Source organism: Cygnus olor, chromosome 13 (genome assembly GCF_009769625.2).
Source record: "Cygnus olor isolate bCygOlo1 chromosome 13, bCygOlo1.pri.v2, whole genome shotgun sequence".
NCBI classification, from domain to species: Eukaryota; Metazoa; Chordata; class Aves; order Anseriformes; family Anatidae; genus Cygnus; species Cygnus olor.
Window position 1 is genome coordinate 20,709,605 of NC_049181.1, and position 16,290 is coordinate 20,725,894.

A 16,290-nucleotide genomic window follows, 5' to 3' on the forward strand; every position below is an offset into this window, starting at 1 on the left:
CCTAAAGATGTGGAAGGGACTTTGAAAGCCAAATCTGTCACTAAAAAGGTTTTATCAACTGTGGACTGAGTAAATGCATTTGTAGGGTAGCTGGCATATAATTTGCAGCCAGACTGGAGTTGTTGTGCCTGCTTTTGGCATTTGCTGGAAGCTGTCTGGCTACCTTAGTACAACAGTGACTGTATGTCTCAGCAGAGCTTGTTAGGTCAGGTTCATCCTGGTGCGTATTGAGACATGAGCACTGTGCATTTGACACCTTTTGACTTCAAATTTAATTTATTTCTATCTTTGGTGGGAAAATGCAGCACTTTTCAAGACACTTTTCAATGTCTCACTTGCCATAAAGTTCAAACAGATGGTACAAATTCTTTCACTACTGTGAAGGTTGAACTTAATAAACATCTCTACATGTGTGGGCAATGCTCCATTAGTGAATATATCCCATAGCCACAGTATGTTTGCCCTTACCATTTTCAGCGCTCTTTCTATATCAATTCCTTGGCTCCACGGTACTGCAGGGTTAGCCAGGCAGTCTCCAGCACTACCTCTCCTGGAGACATCAACACGCTGCCTTCGCAGGTAACGGAAAGCCTCTGCTATGACTAGGACTGCATCATGGGTCAGTGCAGACGTATACTAAAATTGATGCAAATAAAACATGGTGACAAACTGCAATCTTAGAATCATCCTAGATTTATCAGGTCTAGTCCTTCTCTAGTTAAAATGCTCTTAGAAGAACCATGCATACAAGCCCTTTTGCTTGCACTCTGTCTTGCCACAGATGCTTTACATTGTTAAACCATTCCACTTATCTCAAATAACAAATTAAAAATATTTTCATTTTGCATAGTACAGAACAGCAAAATAACAAAACCAGTTTACAGCTGCACGAAGTTTAAGTGGAAGCTTGCTCATCTAAATGAGGTCATTACAAAAATCTGCAATTCCGTGCTGGCCCCTGCTGCTACTAATAGCAAAGAAGAGCTCATATTTGTTATTTGCTTGGAAAATTTTTATTTTTTTTTTAACAAGATTGCCAAGACAGTTTTGAATCGAAGGTAAGATAAATCATTTCCGTTTGGACCACAATCCTGATTAGGTAGCATCTGTGGCTGGAAATAGATCAAATAACTTTTTTTAGTAGACGGATATACAAGCAAGTAATCACAAAATACATGTTAGGCATTACATTTCCTTGGTAATTGCCCATCTGACTTCTCTCACACTGTAAATCTGAGGAAGGTGATAAGCTTTGTGTAGCAACAAGTCTTCAACAAAACCCCAAGACTCCTTTACAACCTGTTCATGCTGCTGTCAACTTCATCCATTGCTTGACATATGTATCTGGTGACATCTCCCAATGCTACAAATTTAATAGCACCTACAAAATATCATAGAGATTTTTTTTTTCCTATTTCTTCCACATCTTTCTATGAGAACGAAGAGGGGAAATAAAAGATGAGTGGAAGGGCTATCTGTGTGTACTGGTGAGCCTGCCCTTCTGCTATCTACGTACTCAGCCACTCTCTTTGTGGATAAGACTTCCTAAATTCTGAGGCAGTTAGTTCTGTCCTGTAGGGCAGGTCAGCACGAGTAGTGGTCTGAATTTCTTAAAAATGTGTATCATCTTATTGCAAGATCTTCAGTTTGATACAAAGCTTCAGGAAATCTGAACAGAACAAGGGGTAACTGCGTGTGCAGATCAAGACAAGCAGATCTGATAAAAAGGAGCACAAAGGTAGCATTATGAAGGCTTTACAGGAGCCTTTCTTACGGAGTTTTAAATGACAACAGTTTATAAACCCTTACTCAGCGTGTGTGGGGTGTCCTTGCTCTGACTGTACCTAGTACAGGCATTCTGTTGACTCTGCCTACCTTTACATCTTCTCATGGTGCTGGCCTTGCAACGCTCACCCTCTCCTCTTTAATAAGTTATCAAAGACTATATGTCACATCCCACACAACAATATGGAATCAGATAGTGATTTTAACAACTATTTGTTCTTGTCTTAAAAAAAATCTTGTAACAGCTGTCCAATCTAGGACTACATAAAACTTACACAGTGATAATTTTTTTCAGCAGACTGCGTCAATTGTCAGTAACCATAATGCAGTCCCTTCCAAGTCATGCCAAGAGAGCTATCTAATTTTCTACTTTATTTGAATTCTACTTATAAATGCATGAACATGCAAAGAGAAAAAAGAGAGAGGGAAGGGAAAGGCTGATAGAATACAGAATAAATTAAACATCAGGGCTTTAATCTCTAGGCAATTTTATTTCCTAATCAAAAATATTGTACATCAATTTTTAAGTATGCTTTTTGTCTGATTGACAAATACTGTGCACATTTCTATAATGAGTGGTACATTTGTGGAAAGGTAATGTAATCTCTGTGTTTGTACCATATATTTAAGATTATTTTTTAAGGATAGAGAATAATTTTTCCCTTGAGGTAAATTGCTTTCAAGTGGAACAAAATCTTCCCAGGTTAACTTTATATATTTCAGAGCTTTAAAGATTAGTACAATACTTATCTTTGCTTCTGCCTCACTGTTAGGAAGCTTTAGAAAGCAGGACTAGCTCCTAATCAACAGGGAACAATACACTGAGTTTTATGGGCCTCCGTTTGCCTTTCTGAGCTTTCTCTGAAATGCCAGCAAGGCTGTGGGATGGTGTGGGATTAAGATAATTTGCCTTCCCCAACGAAATCACATCCACCTCCAGGATGGAAAAGACTGCAGTGAAGCATCCGGTCCAACACTTCTGAAATAGGACCACTCAGAATAGACTATCCCTGACATGTTTGTTAAATCTGTCGGTTTTAAACTCACCGTCAAAGGGGTCCATTTACCTCTCATGGTACATTTTACTGTGCTTAACACCACTTTTTTTTTTTTTCTTCTGTGCTTGTTACAAATCATCTCGATTGCAAATTCAGCGACTGCTTCCTGTCCTCGTCTTGGCAGACATTTGAGTTATGCCTACATTAGAGAATTGAACTCTGCCAAGACTTGGGTGAGGGCAGTTGAACTCAACTGACCACAGTTGTTTGGTAACCAGAACCATCCTAGAGTGGTTTGGGCCAGCCCAGCCTGCATCCCACCGCTTCCCATGCATGGGACAGGACTCGCTGACAGGTAGTTTGGATGCAGCCACCCTTTATAGATGCTAGGACACTTTAACAGCTTGGGTATAGCTAGACCAGTTTAACAGCTTGGGCATAGCCACACCATGTTTCTTGGTGGCAGGACTGGAGAACAGTCTCTAGCATTGTTTAGCTTACGGTAGTGATGAAATTCTGGAAAATAGCTGATTATTTTCTTTTTTCTACCAACCTTCTGTTTACTGGAAGACTATTACCACACACCACTCATCAATTCCTTCTTATTTATAAACTAAAAAGAGGGATTTTTACCCTTTTTCATAGTGACACTTTTTTTTCCTATCTTTTTCAATTCTCTCTCAGCTTGTTCTCCCTGGTTTACTTCTTCCAAGAAGCTGGTGCTACCAGCTGTACAGGCTTTCTGCTGAAAAGCCATCAGTAGTCTGAGGTCCTCTTATCCCCCACCAGTCCCTGGTTTTATTCAACTATTTCTATTGGTGCAAAAGAACAGGTCTAATCAAAAGAATAAGAGAAGGAAAGGATGTAATAGGAATATTAATAATATGCAGTGATCCTAAAAGATTTTATGACTTGAGATATTGACCAGAGCATCCTTGATGCACTCCTTGATTGGACAGTGAATAGCACGCCCACTTTACCATATAGATGCTGAGGCAGAACAAATCTGTGGGAGATATTAACATGCTGCAAGTCTCCTAATAATAGTAACCTTTAGTTCATCTAATCTAGGACAGTTTCAGTGAACTTGGGACTTAACAAATTTGGAAAATATTACTGGTTGCATTGGAAAATGTGATTGGTTAAATGCTCTAATATCCAGAGCATTTCAGTAAAGGACAGCAGTGAAAACACATGTTTAGATTATGAGGGCAACATTCAGCAGTGACTAGCAGGCAGCAGAGGCCCTTCAGTGAATCCAGAGCTACTTAATTTTTCACAAGAAATTTTCTGTTAGCATTAAAATTGACCAGCAGCCCACAGTTTGCATTGAAAAACTAACCTAATTACCCGCACCTGCACCCCAAGACTGGCTCAAGATGTTCAAGTTTTAAGTTTTTATCCCCACTGCACAATGATAGGATTTGCAAGATCAAGCCTTTTACTTTTCGCTCCCATGCGGTGGGCACTTGTGTCCAACTGACAACTTTTGCCTCTTTCTCACTTCTGGAAGTGCAGTGAACATTGCAACATATTCCAGTCAGGGATCTGTATCACACGCATATACACACCTGGGGTTAAAAAACCCTAAATAATTATTAAAAGCAACTCATTTCATCTCATCCAGGTAAAATAAATACCTTTAATGGTGAGTTTTTGGCTTCTGGGAACTCCCTTTCATCGAGCCTCACCCAGCGTTGTAGAAACTGTTGAACCATTGGGTTTTCATTATTAACTATCTGAAATCCAGTAACATTGGCACCTCCATGCATTACTCTCTCCAGCACAATGTCTGTGAAACCCTGGGAGGACACATGTAGTAAACAGGAATCATTGTCATCCAAAGCCTCTTTTCTTTAGTTCAGTTTTACCTGCTAAAAACTTAGCACAAAATACTTTGATGAATTTATTTCTTGTTAGCTGAAAATATTCTACCAAGGAGACAATTGTTATCATGACAGCACATGGGATTGTGATAGTGGCATAGGACAGAATTTTAAAATGTCTTTTTGTTCAGACCTTTGCGATGGAAAACTGCCCTGTTGTGGTGTGGCAGTGTGGCATATAATATTCACTGGTCAGAAAGAAAGCATTAGGTAAGCTTGAAGTACTACTTCCACTTTTCTCCTCATCATGCTGAAAACCTGTCCAAGAGCTTTGTACGGCAAAGGTTCAATGTTGGGAGCAGAAAACCACTGAACACACGTATTGTTCTGGGGAGGCAAAGCACGCACCTCCTTGGCAAGCAGCTGTCAGTCACAGCATCACTTAGCATTTCACTTTCAAACATAATGGTGTGATTTTCTCCCACTCTGTTGTTATTTATACCTGTGGCAGTAAATTGGTGTCTTTTTGATTAGCGTGACTTGATTGCAGTCACGTTTATCTCAACGTCAGTGCTTATACATGCTAAAAGGGAACCCAGAATAAGAACCCCTGTATTTCTATGCAAACTCTACAGTCTAATCAATGAGATCATGACTGCTTCTTGTAATGCAAAATGACACATTTTAAAGTCGTACAGTACTTATACTAAGTAAGGGGATTTAAAAATTAGTCTTTTCTGTTTTAATCACACCAAAACGTGAATATAGAGAATATTCTACTAAGTGGGATTACTAACATCAGTGTGTGATCTTTGGAAAAGTATTTTTCTACTCACCGTAGACACAGAAATCAAAAAATTAGTCTTTCTGCAAGGATCGATTACAATATAATACTTATTCTAAGGAAATCTAGCAGATGTTGTTTCGAAGGCATTATAAACATCCTTGAAAGTAAATTTCAGATTCAATGCCAGAAGTTCTGGTACAAACAAAAATGTGCTGTCTTGTCCTGGAAGGTCAGTACATACACTGTCACCACCCTACACTCTGTAATACAAAAGAATGGCTAAATCTATCCAGCCATTTTACTTGATGGAATTATTCTTTTCATTTGCAGGTTTTCAACACTTATATTATACATACATATTTTACAATTGTTTTTCCTGGAGTGCCTAAATTTCAAATGTTGTAAAGAAGACTACAATTACCAAGTGCCTTATTTATGAGGACACAAATTAGTGGAAAACATATAATTAAATTATTATTTTAAAATTAGTGGAGGATATGAGCTGCTTAGATAAAACAAAGACCATAACTGAGTACAAGTAACTATAACATACCAGTTCCAGTATTTACTGAAGCCATTTCTCAAAATCCAAGAACTCATTCATGCATTTCCCCTTTTGCTGATTAAAGTTGACACAACCTGAACAGAATATATTACCCTCTCAACCTCAGCTATATTTGTAATGAAGAAAAATTCTTACCAGGTTAGCTAACATGTAGTGATAGCCTCGAGAATGTTTGCCAAGGATTACTACCTGTGTGAAGAAAAAAGTTCCATGTTATTCAGTGTATGAGGATGATTCTCAACTAGTGGAAAATAAGCCAGAGAATGAACGTTTTTGCATTCTTCTATGCCCAATCGAAGGGTGGCATGAATATTACAGACCTGTGACTTTAGAGACATGATGTAGTCATTTGTGTTTTTTAAAACACATGGGCACTGTACAAAAGAGAGTAACTCTCAAGGTCGAGATGACTCCTCTTGCAGAGATGACCTGGCAATCTCACCCTTGTCATCATAGTGCCTCCCTGCTGACTATGCTCATTTTCGTTATCATTGCAATTATTTCTGCTCTGAAATGAGGCAGCACTACATCTACCAACTTAGTAGACTCTTTTTTATGTTGTTCCTTATTTGTGGAGTACGTGAGAGGTAGGTGAGACAGTCCAGTGTTTGTTAAACAGTACCAGCACAGCAGGGCTCTGAAAGCACAACTCGTCCTGGGGGCTCCCTGCCAGGAGAGCCCTGGCCAAGCCTTGCCACGTATCAATGCTTAAAGTTAAATTCTTAAAACTATAGGCAGTGACCTTCATTACCTTTTGACAGCCTGAAAACTTGTCACTTCCAGTGTAAATGGATGCATTTGACCTTACATGTTTAGTCAAAATTTGTACTAAATATGATGCTGCACAGCCCACTAAACTAACATTTGCCCTCCCTGACCCCACTTGGCCATGTCTGTGTACAAATGGAGCCATTAAATGGAATCACGAAGAGACAAAAAGCAGTAGGATGAACTGAGCAGACAGACTGTCTAAAGATAAAGGGGATGAGTGGGAAGATGGAATTCTGCCATCCTGTGTGCTCATGTCACCACTGTGCTTTTGCAGAAAGGAGACAAAAATACACTCGCCATGTTCCTGCAGCTGGCTGTCAGCTCACCAGCAATACCCTTTGTACAAGATTATGCCACTGCAGTTAGCACTATTCCCTTCTTCAGGTTATAACCTCAGTAACATCCATCCAGTACCCCAGCTGCTGGAATAATATCCAGCAGCAAGAATTTAATTAATAATTGTGGTGATTATGTGTGTGTCAGGACAGAATTCAACTTACTCAGACCTTGCTGGGGTAAACTGCTAAAAGTTATAAATAGCAAACATAATTCTGACCATATACCATGACTGTATCACTAAGAGCAGGTCAAGTGATCAGGTGATGCTTTTTAATGGACCACTTAAGTCTTTACTAAAATCAGATGACATTTGAGTCATTTACTTTAGATATATTGAGGAGCCCCTTAAAGTTCTTGATTAAACTATTAAGTTCCCAATTGTCTCTTTGGGTTGGCTTGTCCTTAATAGATGTCATCTCTTTCAAATTCACATTTAATTCCAGCAGCCTGAAAATAAATTGCTGTTCAGGTCCTCTTGAGAACTGTATATACACTCTGTTGGTAGAAAGCATCTGCTTTCCTACGCTCACACTTGTTTTCTATGGAAACGTGCAGTCTTCCTTTAGATCATGTGGTGTGTGCGCTATTTGCATACTGAACTGTCTGTTTAAATTTCACCTTTAAGGCAGCGATTTACTTTTTAAAAGGTTAAAGACAAAGAACTTAACAACAGTGTTCTTTGCCATTTTAACCTTGATAAAAAATACAAAAGCTTTTACATTTCTATCCAGAAATGCATTTATTTAAGAGAAAATACCATGACAGATGAAGTCAGAGGCTGCAAGGAAAACATACATGGAGCTGCTACAGACATCTGGAGAAATACTGCAAATAGGAAATGTAGGACTCATTAGCATAGACCAGACTCAACTTCCATCTCCTCTGTTATCATGTCTCCAAAATGGCCAGAAATAATTCTATTTAGTCCCTTAGAGAGGTCCAACATACTACAGTCAAGCTTTAATTCAAAAAGCATCTTTCAGAAATGACCTGCTAGAGTTTCTATTCACACAATCAACCACATTAGTTCATAATTATTTAACTGGATCTTAACAATGCTGTTAAAATTCACTACACATGCTACCCTACATCTTAATGAGGATGACTCTCCTCCCCCCTCACTTTCCACCCTCTAGCAACTGCCCAGCATCTTGCAGGGAGCTGCTGGATTAGCGAGCCTAGCAGAAACAATCACAGCCATCAGGGTTACTCCTATGGGAGCGTGGGGATGGATAAAGATTTTTTATGAAGAAGGAAAACAGGAGTATAACAAATAAATCTCATCAACTGCTTATATATTGTGAAGCTTATATAGAAAGTGAGATATTGAATAGTGGTGGTGAATAGAAAGCCAGGATTACAGGACAAGGATTTCACAGAGCTACATGTCTTCGGTAAGTTTCACTTCCGAGACTTAATATTGCTTTCACCTTGACTGAAAGAAAAGCTTATAAGATTTTATACTGAACAAAGGAAAAGGAAAAAAAAAGACTGGAAACTATCATGAATAATTCAGACTTCTGATCACACATAATTCTCGTCTTGTAGATAAAAAGATCATAATGTCAGATTTGATATAGAGCAAAAAAAGTTTGTATTTTTAATTAACTCTTTGGATGTTTCCAATCAATTAAGAAGGTCCACAGGGAACATAATTAAAATGTATCTAGTTTTAAAATAAAAGGCATAAACTGCTGGCCAGCACCAGGCTTACTGGAAGTATGGAACAATATGCCAGATTTGAGAAATTAAATCAGCATCGCCAATTTTAGTTTTCATTTCCCTGGTGAAGCAATTTTTTGAATGAAAGCATAATGACAACTTGGTTTTCACTGTATCAGTCATCATGGTAACAAATAGGCAACTACATTTTTTTTCCCTTAGCTTCAAATTTTTTTGTACGGTTTTTGAAGATAGCATCATAGAGATTAGCTGAGCTGGCTAATGTTAAATTGGTATGAGCACCGTCACAGTTCTAAAGCAATAGTGATGATTCCCTCACAAAGTAGACCAAAGGTTATACACGTCAGAGAGGAATAATAGTGAAATGGAAGCGAAATATCTTTAATACTAACCCCATAATTACTCTGCTACTTTTTGACTTATTCCCTACTCAAATTACAACCACAGCTATTTTGTGGTCTAGAACAAGAATCTGCTTTTTTTTGGCCATGAAAATTAAATGTTGGGGTTAAGGGTGAAGGGAACAATGTGAGTGTAAGACAAATTCTTAAGATGAGGAGACTGGCAATATCTTAGATGACGATCAAGGCGCAGAAGTTGTTTTAAATGGTAGTAACAGAGACCCCAGGGTTGTGCTGGAATAGTCCTCCAAAGACTTGATGAGGAACTGGAATGCTAAAAGTACAGAGCATGAAGGTGAACAGAACTAAGAGAACAGAGGAAAGGAAAGAATAGGTTGAAGGAAGAAAAGAGTCTATGGGCTCAAAAGAAAAGGAGCAATTAAAGAATAGTGCAAGCTTGGCAGGTGGGGCAGAGCAGGCGTATTTTGTATATTAAAGTATCATTGGTTTGTCTTTGATTCAGGGATGGGGAAGATATTTTTTCCACTTATGGATGGATATATGGATTATTCCACTTATGGATGGAGGAAATCATGCTGAGGTTGGCAGGGGCCTCTGGAGAATGTCTATTCCAGCACCCTTGCTCACAGCAGGGCAGCTGGAGCAGGCTGCTCACGACTGTATTACATTTTGAATATCCCTGAAGACAGAGATTCCACAACCCCTTTGGGCAACTTGTTTCAGTGTCTGACTACCCTTGTAGTGTTCAACTTGTCTGACATGATCTCTAGATGCTTTTCTGCAGAGCTGCTTCCCAGCCAGGAAGGCTCTACCCAGTGTGTACTGGTGTATGGTGTTATTCTTCCTATCAAACACTCCTCCCAGTTTTGTATTATCTGCAAACTTGCTGAGAGTACACTCTGTCCTATCACTTGGATCATTAATAGAGAGTTTAAGCAATACTGGCCCCAGTACCCTTGGGGTACTCCACTAGTAACTAGTCTCCAGCTGGATTTGGTATTGCTGATCACAAAGCCCAGGAATTCGGTCAGTTTTCAGCCACCTTTATCTCCACTTATCAAGCCCGTTGTTCCCTAACTTTATCTCCACTTATCAAGCCCAAATGTTCCCTAACTTGATACTTCTCTACCTCTACCAAGGTGAGTCTTCATCGCTCCAAACTTTGCCACTGGGACCTGGGATTCCTGAAGGCAAATCTCACCAGTAAAGGCAGAGGTGAAGGTGGTAATATCTTTAGAATTCTACACTAAAACATGCCAAATCAGAAAAGGTCTAGAAATGCTACTGCAGTCGTGTCTCTGTGGCCTTTGATTTTGAAAAGAGTCATTGAAAAGTACAAGCTAAGAGGATATGCTTGCATTTTTATGTAGAGAAGTGGCTATTATGATTTTGGCAGCAGTGAAAGGAAAACTACCATGTCCAATTAATACCTGTTTGGAGCTCATCTTCCTTTCATTTGAATCCATTGCCATCTGGTCAGTTTAGTCTTTTTAATCAAAGCTATTTATCATCCTTTATTTACAAAATGAAAGAAGAAAGAAAAGAAATTAGATCACAAAAGTACAGACTACCTGTTCTACAGCTCAAAACCCTGATATTTTATGAGTCTATTAGATCTTCCCATAACATAAAATACTGATGTTGACAGGCAGTATTGCCACAAAGAAGGTCTAAAGATTTTTCCTGTGCTTTTCACTCCTGACAAGTTACACAAATATGCCACTTAAATGGAATGACAGGCAGAGATCTGACCTGCTGCATTGTGTCTTTCCATTTCTAACATATCTGGGAACAATGAGGCAGTTTAAGTCCAGAACTCTTTTTTCCTAGGTTTTAAAAAGGCAGCAAGAAAAATTAGATTTCCTAAAAGCTCAGAGTAAAAAAGGATTTTGTCATCTTTGTTGAGGTTATTCATACATTAATTTGGGTCCCAATTTTGCAAAAAGCCCACGATTAACTTCAAGCATGTTAGCATGTCTTCTCATTTTTAAGCATACATGTAAGTTTCTGAGGACAGGAGAGCTTAGCTACCTCCACATGAGCAGTAATGTTCCACTAGGACTTGCTTTCGAAATACAGTTGTGACTCCTTTGCCTTCAAAGCAGTGTGCAAATGCCAGCAATGATGGCATGATGCTTGCTTTTCAGCAGCAAACACGCAAAATAGAAAAATGGACACAGGTCTAAAAAAAATTAAACAGAATCATCAGGATCAGCTATCAGTGTTGATTGCTCTTTGTGGAAACAGCACGGATAACAGGCCCTTGCTATGTCAAGCATGGCAACAACTGTCTGGCAAGCCTAAATTGCCGTGGAGCACTGTCTGCTCTCCTGGTGATCAGGTCAGGTGTTTTCTAGCTCGTATCCCTATTGATAGCACCATTGCACTTCCGAGGATGGAGTTACTTCAAGCTTATCTCAGATCTGAGCAGCTCCTACGTGATATTGGATTAAATGATTGAAAAGTTGTGGCAGCACCCTACTGGACCAGTAGCACTGCCTAATCTGGTCTTCAAGACCCACTTCAGAAAGGAGCATCACAGTCCAATTAGTTCAATAAAAGCTGAAGTTAAGTCCCCTAAAGTTCTCATCAGTACGTTACCAAGGATGCGTAGTTTATGTTGAGTGGCATCTGCAATGCACTGCATCTCAGCTCTGTTTCTGTAGATCAAGAAAAGAAGAAACTGAAGAAGTCCTACAGCTGGAGAATGCAGAGTCCTATTCTGTCCCCCTTCCCACTCACACAGCCCCTTGCTGTGGTGTGGGAGCTGCCCATGGGGCTTGCAGCCACCACATTTTGGTAATCTAAGGAGGGTGCATTGTTAATACCAACATTATTGTCTACGGTGTTGTCATGTGGGCAAATGATCTGGTGAAACAGCATTTGACAGCCATACATAATCATTCCTTATTATGTTTACTTCGCACAGGTCACCCCTTGTCATGTAAATTTTCCAGACTGGAATAGGATAAATAGAATAGAAAATAGAAGCTCTTCTAAAAAGTGAAAAGGATTTTCTTCATCTAACCAGATGCCAAAGTAAAAATAAGATCCCTTGTAACCTCCATTTTGCTGTAAGTTTGCAGTGCCTGCCCCCCCCCCCCACTTTCCCATTCAAATGCAAGCTCCTGCACAATAAGCAAGTTCACTTTGAGGATTCTAAGCACGAGACAAGGTGAGGTCTTCCCTGAGTAAATTCATAAGAAATAGCATGTTGACACCTTTTTGGTGTTATGATTTTGTCTCTTTCTATCACACCAATAACACCAGCACAAATGTACGAAGCTCCAGAGGGATGGATGTGGCAAAAGATCACAGCTAGCAGTGGCCTTGTCACAGCCAAACAGATAATACTTATCCTGCCTTTAATCCCACAGAAATGAAGACATTTCTACCTACAGTAGAAGTGGCTCTCCTCATACAAAGGGCCAGAACCTCATAATAGTAACCATAGTGCAAAAACAGTGAAGGTGATTTATTTCTTCACTTAATATTAATGGTATGAGAATCTGGCCACCAGGGATTGTGATGCTGTAAAATATGCAGTAAACAACGATTTCATTTATATGAAGAATGAGTACTATATTAAATTTGAGTTAAATATTAAATGAAGAATGTATTAAATATTAAGATGAAGATTCGACACACATATTATTTGTTGCAGATAAAAATAACTGCATATATGGCTGAGATTAATTTATCCACCATTTCAGAGGCTTCCTGTCCTTTAGGGAATGTCATAAATCCATGCACAGTCCGGATTGCTGGGTTTTGTATTTTTGTGCAGTGTATAGATCTAAGAATTTTACTTGCATGCTGTTGCCATCATTTACATTTTAAACTACACCTCAAAACCATAATCCTACCTTTCTCTATAGCACAGATCATTAGTATGTGTCTGTAAAACTTTCTCTAAACAGATTTCAGCTTTACCACAATGTATCTTTTATGGCAGATAATCTCCTAGAAGACAGGAATCTCCTAATGGAAGGGACAAAAATGTGCATGGTAGAAGCGAGGACCTGAGATGCTTCTGTAGCATTTTAATAAAGTTTTCCCCTCTTTAGCTCTTTTCTGTGTCTTTCTCTCTGTCACCCTTCTCCTTGATGATTAGTCACTTCAAGAGTGAAATTTTACTTTTAGGCCATCCCCATGTAGATGATGGTCATGCATATTAGTCCTTGGAGGGTAATTAAAGGCGACATCTGAAGCTGTATTGTACTTCCTTCTCTCTCCAGAAAGCTAAACTTTTTTTTTTCCCATAACAAATATGACGTTTGCTAATTGAAGACTACTGTAGTAGAGCATGCATTTAAGTCATGCATAAAAGAGTATATAAGAAATCATTTCAGCAAAATATTACAAACTGCAACATAGGTTCTGAGGGCGTGATACTTTCTTCTAATTCCTTTCAGTGTGATGACAAAGTTTTCTGTGAATTTTCTGTGCCCTGTACTGATTTCCCCAAATTCATTTTCCTTGGTGTGATTTAACAATGTTATCAGATTAACTAATCTGATGGCATAGTTATTATTAAAAGACATATACTGCAAAGGGATCAGACCCTGGAGGACACTGAGATGCAGAGTTTCATGATCCTTAGTAACTGACATTTGTAATCACAACTGTTTACTCTTTAAGCCAAATAAAATTCATGAAATAACCTTTTCTTTCTATCAAAATCTCTTCTTTGTTTTCATCTGTTGACAGATGAGCACAGTGTTGTATCTCTCAGGACTGCATCTCTCCTCACAAGTCCTTCAGTACAAAGACCTTCACACAAAAATCAATCAAAACTTAAGCTATCATTCATCACTTAAAGATATTCTGCTAATTCCAAGATCAGATACAGGGCTTTTTAAAGCTACAAAAAAATAAATAAAAAAAACCTGTAGTGTAAGAAAGAGATAGCCAAAATGGCCAACAGACCTTTGCCCCTTATATTGCCAAGAGGTTCTCAAGAGGAGCTATTTGTTCCTACAGAGAGCTTCCCCAAAGAGATTTATGTGTTGCAGAATTTTTTATTAGTGAATTCTTTGGCTTCTGGAGTGAGATTAAAATGTAAAAATCCAGTTGTGTTCCGGAGGAATTTTTGGAGTCATATATAAGGGAAGTAAATCAATGAAATATGTTAATCTGCAGCCATGATTTTCACACACACATCATTCTAGGAAGGAGTTCATATTTTAATTGTCCCCATAGTTCTACTATTTTCTTTGAGAAAGATCCTATCTTGAAAGATGTTCAAAAATGAAGTGATTTTACATCCAAGGTAATTTCACAGAGATTCCAGTATTTTCTCAAGCCTCTGTGAAACCTTAATTTCAAAACTCACATGAAATTTCACAGAGACCTCAAGTCTCACAGAAAACAAACCAAAAGTAAACACGTACAGGAAATGTTAAAACACAATAAGCTTTTAGTCTTGAATGCCAGAATTGCTTTAATTCAGCACTGGCAAACCAGGCAGTGGTACTCTTCTCATCAGTTGCACCTTCCAGTCCTGCTGGTTCAATATTTTGTCTTCCTCCCTCTTTCTTGGCTATAATCTTTCTCAGGTCAGCCACTACCAGAAGGTCAGCAACTGTGACATGAAAGGGTTTAAGTTATGTTCTCTGATCTGACATATTTTTGGTGTAATGTTGGACAATTACCTGGGCCTGAGGCTTTTCAATGGACTCTTGCCATCAAACTTCAATCATCTTTTTGATCGCAGCGATGCTTTTTGATGTCTTCTCTGGAATTCTGATATTCTTAGCAACACCCCACTTTGAAATTTTTTGAAGAGTGCAATGGTGACTTATTGTAAATTTTCTGAGCAACTTTCCCCAAAGCTCAAATGACCTTTTTTGAAGACAATTATTTTGGTACTGTATTTGGGACTCTGCAACTTGGCTGTTTCTCTACATGGATCTTCCAAAGAAACTGCAATTTATATTAGCTGATAGGAAACATACACAGAGAAAGATTATTGTATTATGTATTCTGATATTGTATACTGCTTCTGATAAATTCTGAAATACTTAACTTTTTTGCATTTCACCTAGTCAAGGGCAAGTCTCACGCATTAGTCAAGGCCCTGTGGAAATATATCCCTTGCTGCTCAAGCACCTCTGAGAAGAGACATGAGGTTTTGCTAACCTGAGAATGAATATGTAGCGTTGCTATCTCTACTCTGATATTCTAGGCAGCCCATAAGGACAGGAATTTCTGTTAACTGCTCAGGTAGGTAAGCTCTTGGTAACCATGCTTTGCACTGACACAAACACCTCTTTAAAAGATGCCAGTGTTTCTTAGTCAATTCTTACCTCAGAACAGTTAAGCAAACAGGTGCACATGGCTGTGCCACTACAGTCAATTGCCTCTACCTAGCAACATTCACGTTTAGATTTCCTTCAGTCCACAAGGTAACCAGCTCTTATCCCAACATAATAGGGTTCCATCACAGTAACATTCTCATGGCCAACTCTGCAGATGTTCTCTTTACCCCTGCTACCCCCTTGCCTCTCTGTGGTTGTGGATCCTTTCATTGTAGAGCTACAAGACCAAATTAAATATATCAAATTCAGCACTATCAAAACTGACTTCCAGACCATCCTCCTTAACTAAGTTTCACAACATCTAAAGCCCCTTTCACAAATACTATTAACAATAGCCATCTTACATTTACTCAGAATTTTCCAAACTCTGCAGGAATCACGAATGCTTCAGCCCAGTCATACAGTGTGAAGGTATATCCTCATCATTAACAAGCAGCTTGTTAGTGGCCTTTAATGCCTCATCCCTGTGACACAGAAAATGATATCTATTTATGCCTTTTGGGTCTCTTTTGGGGTTTCTCTGAAATTGTATGTTAATAGTTCTTAAGAGTACACTCTTGCAATCACAGACAAACTTGAATAATGCTCATTTCTTCTCATATTCTGCAGGGGAAATGAAACTCCCCCAGTCATAGCTGTTCTCAATATAATAGGATGTATATAAGTTCGTGGAAAGAGAAGAAGAAATTAGGTAACTGAGACACAGTTTTCATTTTAAAAATACATAAACTTCCCATTTTCTCTACACCTCTATTCAGCGTGTCAGAGCAAAACCTGTGTTAGTCCCCGGAATTGAACAAGAGCCCTTGGAAACAGAATTCTGCTTATATAAACCATTACTGCATGTCAGGATC

The 16,290-nt window shown here is 38.8% G+C and overlaps 1 protein-coding gene across 6 annotated transcripts in view; it reads right to left on the reverse strand.

The window, feature by feature from the left end:
• Nucleotides 1–16,290, reverse strand: part of GRIA3 (glutamate ionotropic receptor AMPA type subunit 3) — a 403,275-nt gene that overhangs the window by 55,017 nt on the left and 331,968 nt on the right. For all 6 annotated transcript variants that reach the window (XM_040572878.1, XM_040572877.1, XM_040572879.1 and 3 more), the window contains 3 exons: nucleotides 6,097–6,150; nucleotides 4,424–4,585; nucleotides 469–636 (listed from right to left, as the gene is read on the reverse strand). In XM_040572878.1, coding sequence (XP_040428812.1) covers nucleotides 469–636; nucleotides 4,424–4,585; nucleotides 6,097–6,150 — 384 coding nt within the window. The remainder of the gene's footprint in view (nucleotides 1–468; nucleotides 637–4,423; nucleotides 4,586–6,096; nucleotides 6,151–16,290) is intronic.